The 26,170-nt window shown below is 41.1% G+C and overlaps 1 protein-coding gene and 1 long non-coding RNA gene across 9 annotated transcripts in view; one reads left to right on the top strand and one right to left on the bottom strand.

Moving 5' to 3' along the window:
- The window catches only part of SMG6 (SMG6 nonsense mediated mRNA decay factor), a 243,179-nt gene that overhangs the window by 103,583 nt on the left and 113,426 nt on the right, over window positions 1–26,170 (bottom strand). For 7 of the 8 annotated variants that reach the window (XR_012008521.1, XR_012008522.1, XR_012008523.1 and 4 more), the window contains exon 13: window positions 18,850–19,051. Coding sequence is in view for 5 of the 8 variants with exons in the window: in XM_072779018.1 (XP_072635119.1) it covers window positions 18,850–19,051 (202 nt within the window). In the remaining 3 variants the exon portion in view is untranslated. Of the gene's footprint in view, window positions 1–16,805; window positions 18,286–18,849; window positions 19,052–26,170 lie in introns of those variants that run through there. The other variant, XM_072779022.1, reaches the window with a different exon arrangement.
- On the top strand, window positions 20,653–21,229 carry LOC140606126 (uncharacterized). Its single transcript, XR_012008538.1, has 2 exons — window positions 20,653–20,821; window positions 20,959–21,229. It is a non-coding gene; the product is annotated as an uncharacterized lncRNA (long non-coding RNA).

Below are 26,170 nucleotides of genomic sequence, written 5' to 3'. Positions count from 1 at the left end.
GGCTGGACTGTACATATGCAACTAAGACCACCAGAGGCTGATCAGAAAGCAGCTGCTGCAGGGTGGTGAGTGGAACAGAAAGCGATCCCACAGCGGTGCAGGAAAAGCACTGCTTTAGGATGGGGGAGTTGGGAGTTCCAACACTGCCAGAGTGAAGAGGTTTTAACATCTTGTTAATACTCCTTGGCAACCATCTGAGAGTCCAGTGGAGCCACACCCTAAGGAGAGCTAATCTAAATCTGCCTTCGTAAGGCCCAGCAGGTTAAGTCTGCCTTTGGCTCTGGTCAATATCCCAGGATTGAGTCCTGCCTTGGGCTCCCTGCTCAGTGGGTAGCCTGCTTCTCCCCCTCCCACTGCCCTTCTCCCTGCTTCTGTGTTCTCTCTTTCAAATAAATACATAAAATCTTTAAAAAAATATATACATTCATAGATCCTAAAACGCAGCCTAAAACAAAGTCTGCAGGGGAGACAGGGCTTGGAGGCTAACAAGTTACTGCGGCTTGGGAAACATCCTAGGTTCCTTCATAGCTGCCCTAATATTATGTAAAAACCAAGCCTACAGAAGTTCAAGATGATAAAGCAGTAATTTAACTGCCCGTTAAAAACAAACACCACAAAGGTACTCTCCAGAGGAAGGTAACAAGATCCAGAATCTCTCTAACAAATTATCCAATGTTTAGTGACTAAGCAAAAATCACCAGACACAAAGAAACAGGAAAATGCAATCTACATTCAATAGAAATCAAATGTGATGGCCCACATGTTGGGACTTGCAGGCAAAGACTTTAAAGGCAGCTATTATAAATATATCCAAAATATTAATAAGAAAGATGTTCATAAATGTGACCTTAATGAGTAAACAAATAGGGATAACAGCAGAGAAAAGGAAATTATAAAACAGAATTAAGTAAAAATTATTTTTTAAAAGATCTTATTTTATAGAGATATTATTTTAAAGATATTTATTTATTTTAGAGAGAGCAGGAGAGAGTGTGCGCAAGAAGAGGCATGGGGGGAGGGAGAGGGAGAGAATCTCAAGCAGACTGTGCTGAGCATGGAGCCCTACTTGAGGCTCAATCCCACAATATTGAGATCACAACTGGAGCTAAAACCAAGAGTCCCGGGCTCAACTAACTGAGCCACCCAGGCGCCCTCCCTGCCAAGTAGAAATTCTTAAACTGAAAAGCAAACGAGTGAAATAAAAAGTTCGTTGGTGAAACATTATATTGAAAATGGCAAAGAAAGAGCCCATGAACATCAAGACAGATTAACAGAAACTAAGTAATCTGAGGGCACCTGGGTGGCTCAGTCAGTTGAATGTCTCACTCTTGGTTTCCACTCAGGTAGTGATCTCATGGGTCATGGGATTGAGCCCTGTGATGGCTCCATGCTCAGTGGGAAGTCTGCATGGAATTCTCTCCCTTTCCTGTCCCTCCTGCAACTTGTGTGTTCTCTCTCTCTCTCTCCCTCTCTAAAATAAATAAATATTTGGGGCACTTGGATGGCTCAGAGGCTAAGTATCTGCCTTTGGTTTAGGTCGTGATCCCAGAGTCCTAGGATCGGGTCCCACATCCATCTCCCCATAGGGAGCCTGCTTTTCCCTCTGCCTGTGTCTCTCTCTTTCTGTCTCTGTGTCTCTCATGAATAAATAAAATCTTAAAAAAATATTTAAGAAAAAAATAGAAACTAAGTAATCTGAAGGCTAGAGAGATAAAACACTAAAGATAAACAGAGACTAACATATGTGTGAGACTACTTAAAAATGTCTAACATATACATAATTGTAATTCCAGAGGGTAAGTAGGGTAGGAAAAAAAAATAATGTCTGGAAGATATCCCAAATTTGATGAAAAATACCAACTTACAGATCCAAAAGGGTCAGTGAACATTAAGCAGGATTAATGTAAAAAGAACTATACCTATGCACATCCCAAACTTCTGAAAAGTCAAAGATAAAAAGAAAATACTCAAAGCAGACTCACCCCAAAAGATACATTTTACAGAGAGGCATATGAATGCTGATTTCTCGAGAAAACACTGGGTGCCAGGTAATAAGAGAACCACATTTTCAAGATGCCGAAAGAAAAAAAACCCTTCAATCCAGAATTCTATATCCAGTTTTTAAAAATATCCATTAAAACCAAAAATAAAAGGGGTGAGTGGGGGAGAAAGAGGCATTTTCAGATACACAAAAGCCAAAGAATTTGTGATGAACCACCTGCTATGTCCTTCGGGCTCAAGAGAAATGATTATCATCTGGAAACTTAGATCTACTGAAAAGAAGGAAAAACACAAAAAGCGTAAGTAGATAAATATTAAAGTCTATATTTCTTTTTGTTTGCAATTTACTTAAAAGACAAGTATTTAAGTTTGGTAGTTTCTTTAAAGTAGGAATATACTTATATGACTGAGCAATTCTATTTCCAGCTATTTACCCCAGAGAAATAATAATAATAATAATGGTAAGGTTTATACTATATGAAAAGCCAAAGAGAAGACAAATGCACTAAACAAGAGGGAATGGGTAAATGGAATTATATTATTTTAAGATGATTACGTTTGTAAAGTATGAAGCAGAAAACAGGAAGCATAGGTGTGAAGTGTAAAAAGGTACAATAGTTACCTTAAAATATATTCTGAAAAGGTAAGGATGCAAATTGTTAGCCCTAGAACAACAACTAGGAAAAAAAAATTTAAGGGTATAGTTAAGAATACAAAAACAAAGATTTCTTAAAACAGAAAATCATAATGGAAAAATTTAAAAACTAATCATAAAGGAAAAATAAAAAAACAAATTTCATCAAAATTTAAAACATCTGCGTTTCAAGATTCCGTCTTTAAAAAAATTTAAAAAGCTAGTCATCCACTGTGAAAAAATATTCACAGGACACATATCTGACAAGGATTTGTGTCCAGAATATATGAAGAATTTTTACAACTCTATGAGAAAACATCAATATCCCAAATTTTAAAAATGGGCCACAGATCTGGACAGTTCTCAAATGAGGATCTATAAATTGCTAATAAACACAAGAAAAGATACTCCTCATTAATTATGCAAATGCCAATAAAACTAAAATGAGACCATATCACACTTTACTAGAATGGCTAAAATCCTAAAGATTAGCAAATGTTGGCAAGGATGTGAAACAACTAGAATTCTCAAGCACTGCTAGTGGGAATATAACATGGTGAACTCGCACTGGAAAACAGTTTGGTAGTTTCTATAAAGTAGTAATATACTTATATGACTGAGCAATTCTATTTCCAGCTATTTACCCCAGAGAAATGAAATATATATCCACAAAAGACTTATACATTAATGTTCACAGCATTTTTATTCATAACAGCCAAATATATCCCAAAGTTGATGAAAAATACCAAATGTCCAAACCCAAAGTGAATGGATAAACAGACTGTGATATATCCATAAAATGGACTACTATTCATCAATAAAGGGAATGAACCACTGGAAAAACACAACATGCATCAGTCTCACACATATCATGCTGAGTAAATGAACAAGACATAAAAGTACACACTGTATGATTTCACTTATATAAAATTCTAAAATAAAAAAAATAAATAAATAAAATTCTAAAATAGGCAATACTAATCTACAATAATAATTAGGGGCACCTAGGTGGCTTAGTCACTTAAGCATCTGCTTTTGACTCAGGTCATGATTCTGGGGCTGAGCTCTAAGTCGGACTCCCTTGTCAGCAGGGAGTCTACTTCTCCCTCTCTCTCTGCACCGCCCCCACCCCCACCCCACTCCACTGGTGCATGTGCTCTCTCTTAAATAAAATCTTTAAAAAACTGGATCAGAGGTTGCCTAGGATAGGGAGAGGGAATGGGGAGATTAACTGCAAAGGGGCACTTAGGAATATTTTGGGGGATGGTAAATTCTGTATCTTGATTGGGTGGTTATTATATATTATTATATAATATATCATATATATTATATATGATCAGTACACCCAAATGTATGATTTTACTGTATGTAAATTATATACCAACAAGTTGATTTTATTTATTTATTTATTTATTTATTTATTTATTTATTTATTTATTTATTTTTTGATAGTCACACAGAGAGAGAGAGAGGCAGAGACACAGGCAGAGGGAGAAGCAGGCTCCATGCACCGGGAGCCCGACGTGGGATTCGATCCTGGGTCTCCAGGATCGCGCCCTGGGCCAAAGGCAGGCGCCAAACCGCTGCGCCACCCAGGGATCCCCAACAAGTTGATTAATAAAAGTAAAGGTATTAACATTAATAAAGATTACTTTTTTCAGATATCTAAAATTTTAAGTAAAAACATGATTTCTTTTTTTTTTTTTAATATTCTTTTACATATGTGAGAATTACATTAAAGAAAATAAAGGGGGATCCCTGGGTGGCGCAGCGGTTTAGCGCCTGCCTTTGGCTCAGGGCGCGATCCTGGAGACCCGGGATCGAATCCCACGTCGGGCTCCCGGTGCATGGAGCCTGCTTCTCCCTCTGCCTATGTCTCTGCCTCTCTCTCTCTCTCTCTCTCTGACTATCGTAAATAAAAAAATAAAAAAAATAAACTTAGAAAAGAAAAGAAAGGGTGGGACAGGAAGTAGGGAGGCAGACGTTTGTATCAATAGTTAAGTCCTCTCCTTAGGTATCATACTGTTTCCTCTTGCCCATTTCAACTTTGTCTTTTATTATGGCTCATGTTTATTTAGTCTTTTTTAAAAAAGATTTTATTTATTTATTCATGACAGACAGAGAGAGAGAGAGGCAGAGACACAGGCAGAGGGAGAAGCAGGCTCCATGCACAGGGAGCCCAATGTGGGACTCAATCCCCGGTCCCCAGGCTCACACCCCAAGCTGAAGGCGGCGCTAAATCGCTGAGCCACCAGGGCTGCCCTGTTTATTTAGTCTTGAGCCAAAGATGATTTGTATGTATGTCCGTTGATAGACAGGCAAACATTCATCACTGACCTTCAGGTTTTTATGCATCAGTTACCCCCATCAACCAACTCCATAAGTGCCTGTTCACCTCCAAGCAATTCTGCCTGTAAAGTTTGGAGCCCAAGGCATTTTTCTGATTTTTTGGTCCTTATAAGTTGCACCATCACTACTCTTAAGATTTTTTTTGCCCTTGGACACACTTCCAGAATGATGTATATCATCCTGTGCGTAAGTTCAGTCCCTCTTAGAGCACCCTCAAGGGCTTCCCAAAAATAAGTTCGTTCTCCAAAAACTCATATTCTAAATACTCAGGTATCTTTGGACTGCGGGGCATTCCAAGATTTGAAGAACACCTAACTCAGAAAGAATCAGGTAAATTCAATCTAAGCATCCAGTCTCCTCATATGAACTTTTATTTCTTTGTTCATTCTCAAGAACGCTTATGGGAGATCATATAATCTCTCTAAATCAGGTCAAGAATTCCTAAGCTCCTGGTGAGAAATCAAGCTCCTGGTGAAAATAAAAAGACTGTCAAAGAAGAGAACTAGAGGTATACCAAAAATGTTTGTTCAACCACTCTACTACTGTATTTATATTCAAATTAAGAGTGTATGCTCTAAACTTAGATTGCTTGGATTTGATTCCTTCATTATTACCTGTCATCCTGGACAAGTTCTTTCATAAAGTCAAATTCCCACCAGGTCTTTTGTGACATTCAAATGAGATAATGTAAAGCATTAAAACAGTACCTAGTACAAGATAAACACTCATTAAAAGTCAGATATTTTGCTCAGGGCCTTCCTGGTAAAAGAGATCAAGACATGTGACTTTTCACATATGCTCAGGAAAAACATATTTATAGCATTCTGAATACAGCTTTCTGAAGAGCTCAGAAAGCTGTCTGGCAAACATGGAGGCAGAGTATATGAACTCTTAGGTAATACGCCCTACATTCTAAAGTTAAAGATAGAATGAGGAAGAAGACTATTTTACCAGATAATTTTATTATTTTTATCTGGGCTAAAATCTTTGCCTGATGACTACAACCCTGGCAGCCATCAAATTCCTAAAACCAGTTCTTCTCAAAGTGTGGAATTCAAATCATCAACATCACCGGGGAACTTGTTAGAATTAAAATCTCTTTCCCTCTCGAATAATCAGAAACCACTGGGGTTGGGCCCAGCAACTGTTTTAACAAGCCCACCAGGTGATTCTGATGAATGCTAAAGTATGAGAATTACTATCCTAGAACAAAAAGAACACCTAGCCATTGACCTATCCATAGCATGAGCATAAAGATAACAGAGGTCCATTTGGGGAATTGGGTTTATAAATCAGGCAGTAACTGATAAATGTGAAAGTATTGGAGTAAATGGAAATAGTAATCAGTAATTCTATAAATTTATAAACAATTAGTAATAAGCTAAGAGCATAAAAAAAGTGAGAGAGGGCAACAATGAGGTAGGCAGAGAGATGTACATAACACATATGGTCAACACCAAAAGGCCATTGATGAAATGAGTCATCAAAGCATTTAATACACTTCAAATGAGAAGGGGAAAAAAAATTTTATAGCATTTGCTAGATAGAAACCAGAGGGCTTCTCAAAACACTGCATAACTTTTACTAAGTTTATACCCCCATCAAGAGCTTCTTCCACTAAATAGGCAAAACAGAAAAGGAAATAGATACAGTTCACAGTTCATTTCTAAATATCTGGCTGGACATGGTTTTCCTTTAGGTATCTATGGACTGATAGGAAAATTTAAGGAGAAGAAACGGATTCAAAGGGTGAAAACAAAAGATCTTATCTAGCATGGTGACAAAGGAACATCCATGTTCCTATTACCTAAAACAAAGAATGTTGCACCCCTCCCAAGTTTCCAAAAGCTATCATCTCATTAAATACGAAACACCTCTTGTATAAAGGCAACCAAATAAAGTTCAAAAGTTATTCATAAATAGCTATCACGTCATTATGAAAAAAATGGATGAGCATTCTAATAGTAAAATGGACAAAGAACACAAGGCAGTTTATGAGAAATGTAATACCAATATATATAACCAACAAGCATAAAAGTTTTAGTAATTAAATCAACTCTACTGGTAATCAAAGAATGAAAATAAAAACAATAAAATATTGTTTTTTGCCCATCTCTAGCAAAGTTAGAAAAAACTGAACCATTCAGTATTGGTGAGGATGCTAGAAAACAAATACCCTCATATACTGCAGTTTAAATGGCTTATCTTTCTTTGGAGGACAATTTAGCATTATCTATCAAAAGTCTTAAAAATATACATACCCTCTTTGACCTACTAATTGCACTTCAAAAGTCAACAAAAGAGGTTTGTAAAGATTTCTGCCCAAGGGGTCATCATTTATAAAGCTGAAAAGTCAGTAACTTTCTAAAATGTCTAAAAGTTGAAGACTTCGCAAATATTATGGTATGTCCACCCAAGTTAATATACTGCATCGATTAAAATTCATGTTATAGGTGAACATGGAAATACATGCAGGATATATTTATTGCTAAGTGAACAGAGTACATTACAAAACAGTATATATAATCTGATTCTGTTAAAAAGCAAAAAATTTCACAAATGTCTGCCTATCTACCCAACCAGGATAGAAGGATCACAAAATCTTTACTTTCCTTATTGATAATTTTGATTATCAAGATTTTGATTTTTCCTAGTATTTCTAAAATAAATATCTATTTTATAATACAAATAAATATTTTTGTAAACAACAACAAAACTTAAAAAGCACAGACCTCTGAGTTAAATAATTCTAACTTTCTGATATCCCAACTATCCAATATCCCTGTGATCCCTGTCTACTGTGTTCACTGCCATGAATTTGGTATCTAGAATAGTGCCTAATACACAGCAGTCAATAGCTCTTAAATGGGAAAATGCCATCTTACCTGCCGTAAATCATAAAGAATTACTGCTAGGTGGATAGAGGACAAGTGGAAACAGGTCATTAAGAGCCAACTGACAGTTGTATTCCTAAGAAATCCACTTATGACTTATTTTTTTAAGAAGTCAATTTTTAGAAAAATTTCATTTGGTTTGATGTTAGTATGTAGATAAGGAATTGATTTTTGTATACTGACTTTATACCAAGCAACTTTGTTAAATTCACTGTTACTTTTTACTTTCTTTCAGATTTTCCAAGTATGTTTCACATTATTTGCCAATAAAGATAGCATTAGGTTTATTTTTTCCCCTTTTCAACCATTTTTCTAAGATTTTAATTTTTTTTTTAGAGAGAGTGCATGTGTGTTTGTGGACGTGTGCACACGAGCCAAGAGAGGGGCAGAGGGAGAGGAGCAAACAGACTCTTTGCTGAGCAGGGAGCCTGATGTAGGGTTCGATCCCGGGACTCTGGGATCATGACCTGAGCCATAGGCAAACGCCTAACCAACTGAGCCACCCAGGTGCCCCTCCAATCATGTTTTAAATACTTTCTTTTTCTTGTCTCACTGTACTGGCTAGGAACTCCAACATAAACTGAATGGAACTGGTAATTATTACCCTTGCATTGTTCTATTTTTTTACCTGCTTGGTGGTTATATAGTTCCTCATTTTGTGGCAATTTTGTTTAATGCATTTCAATATGTACATTTCATAATAAAAAATGTTAAAAAAGAAAAAGCAACAAGAGAAGTAAGCAATGAAGAGCTTAGAAAAATTCTTCAGTTTGAAAGGGTTGTATTAGTTACCTATTGCTGCTATAGCAACAATTTAATGGCTTAAAACAATACGATTTATTACCTTACAGTTCTAAAGGTCAGAAAACCTAAAATCAAGGTGTTCACAGGGTGTTGTCAGTTTTGTCAATTGACAAGGTGTTGACAGTGTTCTTGGAGGCTCTGTGGGAGAATATGCTTCCTTCCTTGTCTTTTCTGGCATCTAGAGGCCACCACATCTCATCTTTAAGGCCAGCAGCATACTATCTCCAAATTTTTCTCTCTGGGACCTCTAGTTCTAACATCACATCTCCTTTTTCTGACTCTTAATACTCCTGCATTCTAATAAGGATCCCTGTGATTACATTAATCATACCTGGACAATTTAGGATCATCTTCCCATCCCAAGATCCTTATTTAACTACATCTGCAAAGGTACCTTCGGCTTGTAAGGTTAACATTCAACACATTCAGGAATTAAGAGGTAGCTCATCTTTAAGGGGCCATTATTCTGTCTACCACAAAGTGTGAGGACATAGGGCAGATGCAGAACACCAGTTGGAAGCTTTTTCACTGCTACAAATCAGTAGCACTTATAATCAACCTTTCAGACAGGCCAAAGGGTAAACTACCATACTAAATGGGAAGTGGCCAGGGGCGCCTGGATGGCACAGTTGGTTAAGTATCCGACTCTTGGTTTCAGCTTAGGTCATGATCTTAGGGTCCTGCAACTGAGCCCCACGTCCAGCTCTACGCTCAGTGCTGAGTACTGAGTCTGCTGGGGATTTTCTCTCCCTCTGCCCTCCCACTTGTGTTCTCTCTTAAAAAAATAAAAAAATAAATAAATCTTTAAATAAATAAATGTGAAGTGGCCAGGGAGTAGAATTTCTTCTTGATATGGTAGGCCACAGCTCCAGTGAGGAGGTCAGAAATTGCCATATCGCTTATGTGAAACACAGATCAGACGCAGGAAACTAGCTCTGGTGTAGTAGCTCCACTATATACAGAACAGCAAATGTAGAAAATAAATTCATTTATTAAAATTGCAGGCAGCCCAGGTGGCTCAGTGGTTTAGCGCTGCCTTCAGCCCAGGGCGTGATTCTGGAGACCTGGGATCGAGTCCCATGTTGGGTTCTCTGCGTGGAGCCTGCTGCTCCCTCTGTCTGTGTCTCTGCCTCTCTCTCTCTCTCTCTGTGTCTCTCATGAATAAATAAATAAAATAAAATAAATAAAAATAAAATTGCATAGCACCTGGCCTCCTCCCCACTCTCTTCAGGGTGGTAACTTGGTAATAAAAACTTATATCAACCAGCTGTAGACTTGAGAAGGAGATTCTAAATAGTATTTGTAGACAAAGAAAGAATCTCTTGAGAATCTACATAATCTATTTTGGAGTAAATATCAGACCTGAGGAAATGTTTTTTTTGTTCAAAGAAATAGAAATGGCCAAAATCAGATTGTAGAAATCCAAGTTGGGGCCTTTGAAAAGGATGTGCAACATAAAAAAGGGAGAACATAGCACACAAAGAGATAGAGAAACAAAACATATGGGGGGGGGGGGAGTCAAATGAAGAAGAAGATATTCTTACACAGAATTGTAAAAATCAGACATTGTGAAGTATGATGAAAGAAAAATGACAAAACAAAGACAGATAAAAGGGACTTGGATAAAGGTGGGCAAAAATATAAAGGTTCCAGGACAATACAGGGAAGTGACGTAATGAAACATATAATTCAACAGCAGACATAAAAATTGAGTTAGAAGTAGTAAAACATCAGCATTATAAAAATCTCAATCAATTCCAGAGAAGATAAACTTGAGAAGCTTTCCAAGGATGCAGAGGCAAAGCAAAAAGATTTTAAAGGAGGCAAAGCAAAAAGATTTTTAAAATGATGCCAGAGTGGGACGTCTGGGTGGCTCAGTGGTTGAGCATCTGCCTGTGGCTCAAGGCATGATCCTGGAGTCCAGGGATAGAGTCCCCACACTGGGCTTACTGCATGGAGCCTGCTTCTCTTTCTGCTTATGTCTCTGTCTCTGTCTCTCTCTCTCTGTCTCTCATGAATAAATAAATCTTTTTAAAAAATGATGACAGAGAAAGAGATGTAAAAGAGTGAAGAAAAAAACAGAACATTATCAATCAAGGACACAAGAGATGAAAACTTTCCTGGTTCAAAGATCAAACTGGATCTGTTTATTAAAAAGCTCATTATGGGGGATCCCTGGGTGGCTCAGTGGTTTAGCGCCTGCTTTTGGCCCAGGGCGTGATCCTGGAGTCCTGGGATCAAGTCCCACATCGGGCTCCCTGCATGGAGCCCGCTTCTCCCTCTGCCTGTGTCTCTGCCTCTCTCTCGCGTGCGCGCACGCTCTCTCTCTCTCTGTGTGTCTCTCATGCATAAATAAATAAAATCTTTAAAAAAATTAAAAAAAATAAAAAGCTCATAATGCACAGAGACCAACATCTAAATAAATACTCATACAATCTGAAATTCAAGATTATAAAAACTTGTTAAATCACCCATTTTGGACTAAAAGAAGAGTTTGCCTTCAAAGGAAGAAAAGTCAAACTTTTCTCCAATTCTTCCTCATCATTAGTGCAATGGGATAATACCTATAGCTTTAAGGAGAAAAAAAAGTTGACCTAAGCTAAGTTGACATTTATGTGCAAGGGCAAAATAAGAACAATTTCAAAATGCAAGTGTTCAAAATCAGTCATGAAGAAGGTCCTTGATGAATCTTTTAATGAAAAGAGCAAAGTAAGGAAAAAAATGCATGCCACGCTATCATTTTGATTTTGTAGGTATATATGTATATAAATATGTTTCAGTCAGTATAGAAGTAGTCTAAAAAGGTAAATATCAAATCCTTAACAATTGTCCATGGAGGGTGGTTTTTGACTATATATATGTTTGTGAATTGATTCTTTTACATGAGTATGTGTATTACCACTATATTTTATAAAGTCACCTTAATTTTTAAAGGACATCCATGTTATCTTTGATGAAAATATTCCTCAGTGTCGCATTTGAATAAAAGATGAATCAAAGGACATATAACAATGGGAAAGCCATAGAGTAACAGAACTGATGTTGAGCACTGAGAACACTTAATATAAAATCAATTCTAAATAATTATTGCAAATTTAGAAACAAAATACATATTTGTAAGCAGTCCTAATTTCCGTATCTTAAATATGAGTCAATAGTTTAAGCTTTTTTTCTATTCTTGATGTTGATACTTTGAGAACAGAAGCTCAAGTATGTTTTTTTATAAATTAGTCACTGGTACCACTTAAATATTTTCTAGACCACCAAACAACAAAGGCAATATTTCCCCCAAAACTATATATATGTGTGTGTATATGTGCATGCACATGTATACGTGTGTGTATACACAATACTCTATATATATGAGTATATAAAAAACATAAAGCAAGAACAAAGCATATATCATATGGTCTAATTTTATGAAAAGAAAATAATAAGTAAACACATAAAAGCATATGGAGGGAAAAGACTGGAAGGACATAAACTAAGCTATTAGCACTGGTTAATTTTAGGTGGTAGTTTGCAGGCGATTTTTATTTTTTGTGCTTTTCTGTATTTTCCATTTAAAACATTTTGGGGGATCCCTGGGTGGCGCAGCGGTTTGGCACCTGCCTTTGGCCCAGGGCGCGATCCTGGAGACCCAGGATCGAATCCCACATTGGGCTCCTGGTGCATGGAGCCTGCTTCTCCCTCTGCCTGTGTCTCTGCCCCCCCCCCCGCCCTGTGTGTGTGACTATCATAAATAAATAAAAATTAAAAAAAAAAAACATTTTGGGGTAATTATATATACAACAAACAACATTCCAAAAACGTCATTTAACAAATAAATAAGCAGACAAACCAGCAGTTTCAAAAGCTGGACAATTTAAGCCCCACCTTTAACCTTAACAACATACTTTAAGAATGAATGGGATGTGACATGAAACTTAAAACACTCACCTTATAATATAACTTAGAATAATTTATTCCCCAATCAAGCCAAAGAGTGGCCCCAGCATTAGCTTGTTGAAAAGTTCTTCACTTAGTTCTTGGCCAGACAATATGGGGAGGAAGACAAAGAAAACTACAAAAATTAATCTACCTGGGGATGCTAAAATAAGCACTGCTTACATCTATTCATGAAATAAATGCATTAATACCATTAAATAACTAGAGCTTTAGGAAAGAGCGGTTGGGGTTTCAATGACAAAATGAATGTAACAAGTTTAGCGCAGTGCCTGGAACATGATTAGTGACTGCAAGAGCTTAACTTTATTATTATTACATTTTGATTACTTTTTTAATCATTTATGCACTACAATGCAGCAGAAAAGACAGAGAATTTTACTTGTTTTGCTTCCTTTTGGGATGGTTATATCGCTACTCCTTTTAACCACAAGTTATTATAGAAAATTTCACACATATACAAAGGTAGAATACTGTAATGAACTCAATCCACCCATTATTCAGATGTAATAATGACCAATATTTGGCCTTTTTTCCCCCATTTATACTTCTATCCACAAATTATTTTGAAGCAAATCCTAGAAATCAAATAATTTATTAGAATATGAGGGGCTTAAATTTTTTTAAATTAATTTTTCTTAAGTAAACCCTATGCCCAACATGGGGCTCAAACTCACGACCTTGAGATCAAAAGTCACATGCTTGGGGCGCCTGGGTGGCTCAGCTGGTTAAGCATCCAACTCTTGATTTCGGCTTAGGTCATGATCTCACCATCATAAGATTGATCCCTGCATGAATCCCTGCATCGGGCTTCATGGTCTTTGGGGAGTCTGCTTGAGATGCTCTCTTTCTCTCTCTCTCTCCCTCTACCCCTCCCCACTCCCTCTCAGGAAGAAAGGAAGGAAGAAAGGAGGAAAGAACGGACGGATGGATGGAAAAAGCATGCATGCTACACCGACTGAGCCAGCCAGGAGCCCCAGAACAAGAGGCTTTAAAGGACTACAGAAAAGGAAAGGTTCTAATCCTACACTTCCTTACTAGCTACATGACTCTGGGTAAGTAAATTACTTAGTCTTCTGAATTTTGATCTCTGGCAACCACACAACAAATCTAAGATCACTTTCTTTACCCTGGTTGGCTCTAACTGGTTTCAATATCTGTGATATTTCTCTCAAAATGTAACCAGCTCCACTCTATTGCTTTTACCCTCATCTGTACTCTTTATTTTACTTCTGGATAATTCCAGTAGCAACCTGTTTCTTCCTTTTTTTTTTAAATTTTTTTAAAATTTATTTATGATAGTCACACACAGAGAGAGAGAGAGAGGGGCAGAGACACAGGCAGAGGGAGAAGCAGGCTCCATACACTGGGAGCCCGACGTGGGATTCGATTCCGGGTCTCCAGGATCGCACCCTGGGCCAAAGGCAGGCGCTAAACCGCTGCGCCACCCAGGGATCCTCGCAACCTGTTTCTTACCTCTTGCTCATCCCATTGACAGGTTTTTTTACTTTCTTGTTTTTTAAGCTGAATACTAGTCCTACAAGATGTTCAATAAATCAAAAAAGATCACGGCTGAAGCAGGTTTGGGAAAGATTGCAAAGGATATTCTCATGTACACTATATTAAAAGCTCCAATAAGTCTTAAAGTGTTGGATTCTGTTTAACAGACTTTTTTTTATTTTGAGAGAGAGAGAGAGAGAAAGCACAAGTAAACAAGCACGGGGAGGGGCAGAAGGGGGGGAGAGGGGGAGCGGGAGGGGGAGAGGAAGAGAGAGAGAGAGAGAGAGAGAAGCAGACTACCCACTGAGCAAGGAGTCTGACGATGCAGTGCTTCATCTCACAACCCTGAGATCATGACCTGAGCTGAAATCAAGAGTCAGATGCCCAAGTGACTGAGCTACCCAGGAATCTGTGCTTAACATTACTTTACTTATATGATCAGATCATGAAACTCCTTTTCTTTCACCTGACAATTAAGAACCTGTAAAACTAGTTTCATAGAACATGCTTAGAAAATACAATGATATGTTAATGTGAAATCAGTGCTCCTTAAGCAATGCCTTCATTGGACTATTACAGCTCAACAAAGTTTCAAGAGTTCCTCCTTAATTACGTTCAAATTAACTTATGTTGCTTCTCACATCTTTATACATGCCACAAACTACTTCCTAAACTAGGATGTTTGCCTTACAAGTCTAGATCTCTCTTGTTGTAGAATACAGATATGCTCAGTAAATACCTGTTGAATGGCCATTAAGGTGGGACCAAACATGTGACCAATCTGAACCAGCAATGAAATTGCACATGTTGCTGCTACCTCAAGTCCTTGAGATACCTTACATTTCTTAGTACTGAACACTAAATGCTGGACAAAATACCTATCTTTTTCAGGTTTTTATAAGGTCAAAGTTCCTAGACATCCCCTCTAACACATTCATACTAACACTCTAGGTCAGCGATGGAGATGACCCATAGAAGTTTATCATCATTTTTCACTCTTATCTTGAGCCTCAATCACCTCTTTCAAAAAACAAAAATAAAAACAAACACTCCCCTGTCCAAAACACAAAAATACTAATATCTTTTTGGCAGGCTTACCGGGAGACCTAATCCAGGGACCAGTACATGCTAGATATTCAAGAGATGTTGTTTTTCTCTGCAATGGAGAATAAAGCAGAATAAAAAGAAAAGGAAGGTACAGAATAGCCCGGGAAAACCCCTCTAACAAGGTGACATTTAGAAGGAAGTGAGAGAGCCACAAAGCTCTTTGGGGACACAACGTTTTCAGGTTAAGAGGAAAGTAAGCGCAAAGACCCTTAGACATGAGCGCTTGGCTTTTGTGAGGAATAGCAAGGATGCCAACGTGACTACAGCGTAACACATAGGAAGAAAGCAGTAGGAGCTGAGGTCAGAGTTAAGGGCAGGTAGAGGTGGTATCATATCAGGAGGGTTGCAGGATATTAATAAAACTTTGGCTTTTATTCTGAGAGAAGAAGCCATCAGAAGGTTTTTTGTTTTTTTTTTTAATTTTTATTTATTTATGATAGTCACACACAGAGAGAGAGAGGCAGAGACATAGGCAGAGGGAGAAGCAGGCTCCATGCACCGAGAGCCCGACGTGGGATTCGATCCCAGGTCTCCAGGATCACGCCCTGGGCCAAAGGCAGGCGCTAAACCGCCGCGCCACCCAGGGATCCCCATCAGAAGGTTTTGAACAAAGAAGGGACATAATCTTATTGATTTATTTTTTATTTTAAAAAGACCATTCAATTGTTATGCTGAAAACAGACCCGGGAGTAGGAAGGAGGAACTAGAGAAACAGGTCAGAAGGCATTACAATGAGCTGATCTAGGGTGCGGTGGTAGAAAAGAGTTTGTATTTGCATTTATTTTGAAGGTAAAGAAGACATGAACTGCTGATGAATGAGATGAGGTGTGAGAAAAAGTAGCCAAGAATAACCCCCAAGAATTTTGATACAAGCTACTCAAAAGTCAAAGCTACTATTTACCAAGATGTGAAGAATAAAGAAAAACCAGGTTTAGGGGAGAGCATGGGTCTGGAGATGTTATGTTTGACATACCTATTTCAGTCCTTGAGGCAGAGACCTACCTGAGTCTTGAACTGCCACCAGCTGTGTCTGTGCCAGGGTAGCCTGTGAACTACTACTACAGGCTGAGGGCATGGACTGCTGGCTCTGTATTCTTCTGGCCACATCATATACTTATCATATGCTGCACTGTATCATATGCTGTATGACATACACTTATCATCATATATTGACACTACTGCTGGAAGAGTTGATGAGGAGATAGGTGTTAGGAAGTCTGAAGCTGGTTAGGACTCCTTCCTTGTTCTGCACCAAAAGACAGATAAGCCAATATCCAACTCCCAAAAGTACCCTCTACAGTCAAACTCACCTGGAGTACAGAACAGTACGAGGATCCCCCAGCCCAAGCCATGCTTATCCAGTTTCTCTTATAACTGACCATCTTCCACAATGTGTGACTGTGTTAGTTGTCCTCAGCCTCACATATTATAATTCCTCATTATTATCCTCTTCTGAGACTAGAAGAGCAGGATTTCACTCCAACTTTTCATTGGAAAAGCATTAAATGAGTATTCCTCTTGGGAGAGAGAGAGAGGTTGTCACATTCCCAATATCCCTATTAGTCATTAAACACATTCAAAGAGGAAGTTTTTTATTAAGTCAATATATTTAACTAAAAGAAATCTGTACAAAAATTCTACTATAAGGAATTATATTACTGTTTACAGTAGTGAAAAAATTGAGAATAGTCCCTTGGTTCAACAAAGCAAAGGCTGGTTAAAGAAATCTTGGAATACAAAGTCATCATCAAAAATGATTCCATATGGAGTGCCTGGGTAGCTCAGCTGGCTAAGCGTCCAACTCTTGATTTTGGTTCAGGTCATGATCTCAGGGCCTGACATTGAGTCCTGTGTTGGCTCTCACCATGAAAGGGAATCTGCTTGAGATTCTATCTCCCTCTTCCTCTGCCCCTCCTGCTTGTTCTCTCAAATAAATAAATAAGCAAAATCTTAAAAAAAAATTCCATATAAAAATTTATTTTAAAAGATTAAGTAAAAAAGCAGATTATAGTCTGTATAATGACTCTTAGTTTGTATTAAAAAAGTGTATACTAGAGGTTAAATATGAGTATGATTAACAAAAATAACAGTGATGTTACCACTGGGTAAAAGGATTGTGGATAAATTTTTTTCTTTTTCTTTTTTACTTGTCTGCAATGAACATATACTCTTTTCTACTAAGAACAAGTTTAAACATTTTAAATCTTCAATATAGCAATATTTTTTTTTTTAATTTTTTTTTTTAATTTTATTTATTTATGATAGTCAGATAGAGAGAGAGAGAGAGAGGCAGAGACATAGGCAGAGGGAGAAGCAGGCTCCATGCACCGGGAGCCTGACGTGGGATTCGATCCGGGGTCTCCAGGATCGCGCCCTGGGCCAAAGGCAGGCGCCAAACCGCTGCGCCACCCAGGGATCCCCAATATAGCAATATTTTTAATTCAATACTATCTCTCTCATATCTCCAGTTTATGGCTGGGATTTAGTTTTTACTGTCTGACATTTAAAAAAAAAACATCTACCTGGGGCACCCAGGTGGCTCAGCTGATTTATCGTCTGACTCTTGGTTTTGGCTCAGGTCACTCAGGGTTGTGGGATTGAGCCCCGAGTCAAGCTCCATGCTTAGCGAGAGTCTGCTTAAGGATTCTCTCTCCCTCTGCCTCTGCCCGTTCCCCCAGGTTGCACATGCTCTCTAAAATATATAAATAAGTCTTAAAAAACAAAACAAAAAAGTCATCTACCCATGTCTCTCTATATGCTTCACCTAGGTCAAAAGACTTCCACCTAAGAAGCCAGTTGTGGACTCTTCCCCAGGGGATGTGATGCTAACAACTCCGCAGAGAGGTCAGACACAGGGTTCCCCAGATCAGCACAGGAGATTTTGTTCCTGGGGTGTGTGGGTACGACTTCTCCAGCCTAGCAACTGCTACATGGGAATGTGAAGCAGAGCAGACTGCCCTACTCTCCACACCTGGCCAAAGACCCAACTGTTAAGCAGAGACGAAGAGTTCCACAGTCCCCACCAGGGCAACAGGCAACGAGCTTTGTTTTCTATAAACAGACCAGGAAAAAGTTCAGGTTAAAACACAGTCCTTAGAGGAAGAAAAATAGAAACCAGGCAGCGGGGAATGCTTCATATTCCTAAAAGCTTTTTTTGTAAGTTAACACATGGTGTCTGCTTCTCTCTAGTCACCTATTTATCACTCTCCTCCTTAGAGAAGGGAAAAAGCCCTGGCTGTTTTCCTAGTGCAGAGTTTTGTGGCTTGGGGGGGGGGGGGGAGAAGGGGGAGGAAGGAGGGTGCTTTAAGCATGATGCAAACCATTTGGAGCTGACTGAGAGCACTGCCAACACAAGCTGCACTATTTAAACAAGTGAGGAAATGATCGTATATACAACATGCCAGCGAGCACACACACACACCAAAGGAAGTCGAGAGGGCTTTTTTTCAGGACACAGAGCTGGATGTCAGCGGCTAAAAGGTCGATATTTTCCCTTAACACCCTTCTCAATGACTTAATCATGTTCCGTTTGCAGAGAAAACTTCCCAAGAATAAAAAAGTCTGGAGAATTAAGAGGAGGGGTGAATGGGGAGGGATGTTTGGCCTGGGCCTGACCTTATCCGAGGTTTTCTCCACGTAGCAGGGGTCCTGAGGGGCAGCCAGTAAGGGGACAAAACCCGAGAGAAGCCGATCCTCTTCCAGGATAAGAAGGGTGAGGTCATCGTCCGGGTCCTTGTACAGTGGCACCTCAGACTGATTCACTGCAGTCAGTATGTTACAGAAATCAGCCAGCATCGACCACACGTCCATAGCAACCCTGTGAGAAATAAGGTCAGAAAGAACAGCTCCAAAGAGGGACCAGTTAAAGTATTTTAAGCACTTGTGAGAAGGGAGGTACTGGTGGCAAATGTTGTCTATGGCTGGCAACTGGCAGAAAATCTTACCCAAAAAGGGTACAAAATTGCATCCCTGGCAGTAATCTGGTGGGCGAATGTCCATCTTATGCAAAGTTGAAATTGATTAGGGGGAGTTTTTTTTTTTTTTTTTTAATACTAACCAGAGAGGAAAAAGAATTTAGAGAATCAGTTGCCTAATGCAGGTCCTGTCACCTTTCCAGACAGTGTGCCTGAGACACTTACTCAAACATTCTAGACACCCAGTGCCTGAGGCAGCTCCCAGAATTCCCCCACTTCTGCCCAGCCAAGTATATGCCACAACACAGCAACAGAGCGCCAATCTCCCCTCCTCCCATACAGCCAGAGGGGCCAGTCACACCACGAAGAGAGTCATGTGAGGTTTTTTCTCCCTTATAATACTTTAGAAATCTCTTCCTATATATAAACAGGAAAAAAAACACACGAACAGGTGAAGGGGATGAAGAGTACGCTTATCATGATGAGCACTAAGTAATGTATAGAATTGGTGAATCACTATCCTGTATACCTGAAACTACTGTAACATTGTATGTTAATTATATTGGAATTAGGGGATCCCTGGGTGGCTCAGCGGTTTAGCGCCTGCCTTCGGCCCGGGGCGTGATCCTGGAGTCACGGGATTGAGTCCCACGTCAGGCTCCCTGCATGGAGCCTGCTTCTTCCTCTGCCTGTGTCTCTGCCTCTCTCTCTCTCTCTCTGTGTCTCTCCTGAATAAATAAATAAATAATCTTTTAAAAAAATTGGAATTAAACACCCCTTGGGGCACCTGGGTGGATCAGCAATTGAGTGTCTGCCTTTGGCTCAGGGCGCTGGTCGCGAGGTCACAGGATTGAGTCCCACATCGGGCTCCCTGCATGGAGCCTGCATGCTTCTCTCTCTGCCTATGTCTCTGCTTCTCTCTCTCTGTGTCTCTCATGAATAAATAAATAAAAATCTTTTTTTAAGTCTTTATTATTTTTTTTGGTAAAGATTTATTTAGTTATTTATTCAGAGAGAGCGAGAGAGAGGCAGAGACACAGGCAGAGGGAGAAGCAGGCTCCATGCAGGAAGCCTGATGTGGGACTCGATCCCAGATCTCCAGGATCACACCCCGGGCTGCAGGCGGCGCTAAACCGCTGCGCCACCGGGGCTGCCCAAATAAAAAAAAATCTTAAAAAAAATAAAGGAATTAAACCCCCCTCACACAACCATCCACCCAATAAAAATCTCATTCCTGGCCTGCCAAGATCATCCCAGGACAGTAAAGCTTCCCATGCATCTCGGCAGATGAAGCAGTCTCAGTGCTGTCTTGGCCATCCCACTGCCTCTCCTTTCTCTCATTTGTGGACAGTTAGATATAGGGTGACCGACCATTCTGGTTTGCCTGGGACTGTCCCAGTTTTTGTACCTATGGATGCTAAGTTGTGCCTCAAAAGGAGTGAGCTGCAAAGAAAAGTTTTACAATTAGGGTCAAGAGGTGGAGTGGCAAGAGGCAAGAAGCAAAGAGAGCTACGAATGAGCTACATCCTGGAATCTTCCCAGAGGAGTTACTGCGCATGAGCCAAATCTGCTAGGGAGGGGCCTCTCAGCCTTAAGCAATTTGTTTCTCCTGCAGACTAGGAGCCTTTGGGAGATGGCAGAGAAGAGGGCATTCAAGGGACATGCCACTGAAGGTGATGCTGGGGGAGAAAGTGGAGTGGGGGTGTGGGGACTCCCTGACTGGCTCCAGGTGGAAGGAGCCTGTACTGGTTTATTTACTGTAATCACTACACTAGGAAAAGGCAATGAAATGAAACATCTTGTTTTCAAGAGTGTCCTGGGAACCAGGCGGAACACAGCCCCATTAATCACACAACGGCACATAATCAACACACGTGTACTGCAGAAGTAACTTGCTTCACAGGCTTTGCCCAGGAAAAAGAACATGTTTGGGAAGAATCACCGGAGGGACAAGAGTTTTCTAAAGTCTTCTCTCTGCACAGACACCAACATCCAGACTCATTCACAAAGCTCCATCTTTTGGCTCAGCTGAATTTGGCTGTCAGAAATGTTTAAATATGGAAAAAAATAAACAGTTGCAACACGTTTCTGTGCAGAGATCTGCCTGAGCCCCTTTGTGATGTAATGGGAAACACGGCATTCAGGCTACCAGCTGTAGAATAAACAGAACTTTGAGGGTTAAAAGGAACTGAACTTTCCACGACCCCATCTGCAGAGAAGAAAATAATAAGAGGAATGATGCACTGCCTCACAGCTCTGATAGTTTATCCTCCGGTCCCGGCTGCAGAGACAAGCACCGGATGTGATAGGGCTGCTCAGGGCCGCCTCCGAGGTTAGTGCTGCCCATGGGAGACGCACAGGGAGGCTCTTCCAGCTCCCCACTTCCTCCCCCAGTGCCCTGCTGGCCACTTGAGCCCACTGCCTGAGTCCAATCCCACAGCGCTGGTGAGCTCTGGCCAACAGGCACTGCTCGGCTGCAGAGCAGCAATTTGGAAAATAAACAGGAAAGACGACAGTGAGAAGGAAGAAGGTGAAAAGTCTCCCAGCTGAATTCTTGGCTTAGGGGCTTTGGTTGGTGCTGTGCAGGTCAAGGACCTGACTGCTTCAGGACGTGATCAGGGGTGGGGAGGTGTGGGCAGCATCGCCCATCAGGGAGAGGCAGCAGAAAATTACCCATGGCTGCCACAGTGGGAGGCCCCACATCCCTCTCTCATCCTCCCACCCCTACCATCTTGGATCCAAGACGAAGAAATATGTGGTACCATGTGGTTCTCATTACCATGCTCCCCTGTCCCCTAAGGCTCAGATAAACCAAAATTGACTCCTCCCAGAGACTGCTGGCCACCACCAGGGACCCCTGCCCACAGCTGCCTTTTGCCCATTACCACCCACCTTGTCCCAAAACCTTAAGACTTGCTGCAAGAATGAAGTGGATGAGAGTCTCTACCCGGGTGTTGGTTTGCAAGATAGCAGCTGGTGCCAAAAGACACAGGAAGTGTCCTGAGTTCCCAACTGAGAAATATAGCGGGGCCCAAGGGCCATGCTAGACTAACCAGAACGAAGGGAATATACAAAATGCTTCAGTGAAAGGTCACTTCTGCCCTGATCCATTCAGACTGGTCTTGTGTGTGAACTCTGATTTTTCAGTGGTTCTGGTATCTCAGTGAGACTGCCCACTTCATCAGTTACCTCTTCTTCCATTGAGCACCATGGACACACACACTAACCAAGCACCCATGAACCATACATTGACTCTCCACAGAGGGAGGGATAAGGAGTGTCAGGAAACTAGTGCTAAAAGGAAGAGGTACTTAGAAAAACTAGGTGAGATGCCTGAACTCAAAGCTAAGGAGGAGGTAATTCCTGGAACCTGGGCATTATCATCTCGGCTTACCCCCAACCAGGCCTCTGGGCTGAGAGGTCAGTTCTGTGGGTGAACATAGGTTTTCTGTCTGAGTAGAAGGGGAAAAGCTTAGCTTTTTCCTGCTCTAGCTCCTTATCCCAGGTAGGAGTGCCTCCCAAGCTTCACCCCTCAGCAGCCCTTCAGTTTTAAGGGCTCAGGGTTAGCCTGGGCCAAGGAGCCCAAAGTCAAATCTTCTAGAAACTCTTGGGAAATGACTCTCCAAAAGGTTTTTCAGACAATCTCCAAAACAACCTTGGGTTCTAAATAGACCCTCCAGAGTGCTATGAACCTGGGCAAGTTCACCTTCAGCTTGCTGTGGTCCCAACTCATATTTTGGGGAAGGTCCCAGAACCCACAAAATCCCACTACAGTTAGGATGCGTTCTTTACCAAGCATACACAAAGCAGCCAGAGAATATGCAACTGCGTCCAACAAGTTCATTTATGGCTCGCAGAATGGTGGCAAGGGAACCTCTCAAACAGCTGTAATGTGATTAGTGAGCAAGGATCAGCAGTTGCTGGGTGACCCAGTGGCCCAACCCCACAGAAACACCACACACCAGGAAAGCAGACCTCTGGCTGGAGTCTGAACACCAGATCCTAGCTTGGGACAGACCAGCAGTGGCTGGTTAGAAGCATGTACTCAGGACCAAGGCTCACTCACTTCCCTACAGACATGCATTCACTTACTCCACCAGGAAAGGAAAAAAATAAGAGTTAATTTACTTTTTATTGCCTCAGAATTCCAAGGTTTAATGTAGCTGTCAGTTTGAGTGCAGTGCAGCTGCTGGCCGATACAATGCAGCCCAGGCCAGCCCAGGTGACTGGGGAAACACATTTCACAGAAATGAACCAACACACACTCTTGGCTGGTTGTTGGGGGGATATTGACTTGGGGAATCAGATTAACCCTTCAGGCTGGGGTTTTTTCTGCACACTGCACTTGAAAAGCAGCTTCAGTCCAAGGAACCAAGAAGCCCTGGTATCAGGTAATAGGTTTCTATGTTCCTGCACCTTTGGAGTTTTCTCACACAGGGTGTTATTTAAAAAAACGCTCTTAAAGGTTAAGGTGTGAGATAGGTGAGGCAAGTTATACCACAATATATCTCCTTCCTAGAACTCAGAAAGAGAGGCAGATCTGCCAGCTCTATAGGGAAAAGGTCAGGTAGGAACTTTTCTACAAGTTCCATCTGGGGCGGGGCCAAGGGAAGGAGACACTTTGGAGAGTGGAGTGCTAAAGGTCCAACCAGGTCTCAGGCCATCCTTCTGGCAAGTCTGAGGAGGACTGAGCCCTCACACACCCCTACATATTTTTACTGGGGGAACAGGCTGACTGGTGATTAATATCAAGTACAATGACCCCATGTTACAAGCCTGCAGGGGCCTGTGGAGGTGGCCATTTCCTGTGTAATACCAGCTTGTTTAAACACTAACATTCAAACTCCACAGCTGCAGAACAAACCCGGAAAGAGTTGAGTGAGAAGAAGCCCTGCATTGTGTTTCAGAGCTATGGAAGATCAGAGTTGTAGTACAGATGGGAAACAAGTTGGGTCTTCTGATTCCTGGGATATTTGAATTCTGCAAATATAGCCAAGGTGGCACAGAAACTAGGCATAAAGAAGCTGGAAAAGAGAAAGCCAAAGACTATAGACACAAAGGGGAAAGACAAAAGGCCACAGCAAGAGAAATGTTCTTAAGATATGCAGTATGCTCTTTTATTTTTTTTTTTAAAGATTTTATTTTATTTATTCATAGAGACAGAGAGAGGGGCAGAGACACAGGCAGAGGGAGAAGCAGGCACCACACAGAGAGCCTGACGTGGGACTCGATCCCGGGTCTCCAGGATCACGCCCTGGGCTGCAGGCAGCGCTAAACCGCTGCGCCACCGGGGCTGCCCCAGTATGCTCTTTTAAAAACTTGTTTGCCTGTGGATCATTATATTCTAGCCCACAACTCCCAAGATGGGGTTCCATGGGCAACATAAGACCACTGTAGCCCTGAGGACTTCCCACTTATCTGCAGAAAACTGCAGGTGGTGAGCAGCTAAAAGAAAAGGATCTGAATGAACCTAATAGGTATGAAGAATCAAAAGAATAGTACATGGGCTTAAAATAGCTTAGGAAGCCCCTCTGTGAAGCTGAGATGTCATGCCAACTCTGTTTGCAGTGGGATGAGGACCTGGTCCAGTATCAATGCTAAGTAGCTCAACAGGCTCTGGGACGGGGTAGAGATGAGGGTGGTGGGAATCTTTGCAGCTCTGAGATTAAGGAACTGTAGTGTATTTTCCAGACACTGTCATGATATAAAGAGGAGACATGGGTGTCAGAGTTAACTGTTTTAGGAGTCAAGACATGGGCAGCAAGATACCATCCTCCAAGAATAACAGCTGTTTATTAGGTGAATATAAGAACATAAGACTCAGTAAAGGAGAATCCCTTCTGCCTTTCTAGTTTAAACAAACAAGTCAACGTGGGCCCTTGGGAAAGTGTCCAACGTGAATTAATTCTGCCCCATAGGGCAAATCGAATTCTGAAGCCCAGTCACCCTGCACTACTCCAAGAACATAAACTTCTTCATGTTCTAAGCAGTACAGCTGTAGCCTTTTGGCCAACAACAGGTCACAGTAACCTCATTCCAGGATTTCTCAAGTACCTCTACTATGCCTCCCTCAACCTCTATCTAGGTCAGTACCATATGTGATTGCAGTTTTCCCAAGCTACATTCAACACATATAGCCTCTGTTGCATCACTATGGTGTGTTAAACCCATCAGCACTGTGTGTTTGGGAAAGAGCAGCCCCCAAGGGACCTCAACATCTCCACGGCATGAGTGGAGCCCTCGGCGGGCTCCCTGGTGCGGATTCTCACGGTTCCTGCCTTTCTAAATTTTTAGCTGTAACCACTCCAACACGTCTTCTTAGTTTAGCACACACTGGACCCAAATAACCTCAGCCTAGAGCTGGAAAGTACGCTCCCTGGGGTCAGCTGCTATACCCTGTTGGGGTCAGGCTGGAGCCTTAGGCCAACACCCCTTCCTCTCACAAGTCCTGTGAGAGGAGTTGAGAGGGGACAGAGGCTCCTGTTGTGAGAGAGATCACGTGTGTCTCACACTCAGCACTTGGAGGAAGAGGAACCCCCTGGTGCCAGGCTGTAGTGCTGACGCCCCAACCCGGAGCCAGGGAGACTGGGTGGGGAGCCAGGGTAGCAAAGGGGCTTCCCACAGTCACCACCACTTCCTTCAGGGAAGTGCTGATGGACTATTACTTAGTGACCTCCTAAAATGCCCTTTTGGGAAGACGTATTAAGCGTCCTTGAAGGGGTGCCGATTAGACTTGGGATTAGTTCTTATTTTCAGAGCTGCCCTGTGAGGGTGAGTGAACTAGCTGTTTTTTAACTCAAGAATTTCTATCTCGTCTACAGGGTCAACACATGTAGGTTCCCTGAGGAAATCAGCTTACTGCATACTCCCTATATATCCCTATGTCTCCCTATGTGACAGCACTCAGAGGGCTCCCTACAAGCCTTTTCCAGCATGCTCTGTAGACTATACAAGACAAGCCATGGAAAAGTAGCAAGTCCAGGAATTTCTGGAGGGTTTTTTTTTTTTCTTCTTCTTCTTCT

This window comes from Canis lupus, chromosome 16, assembly GCF_048164855.1.
Source record: "Canis lupus baileyi chromosome 16, mCanLup2.hap1, whole genome shotgun sequence".
Taxonomy (NCBI): Eukaryota; Metazoa; Chordata; class Mammalia; order Carnivora; family Canidae; genus Canis; species Canis lupus.
Note: the sequence above shows the minus strand (reverse complement) of the source record. Positions and strands in the feature narration are given on the sequence as shown.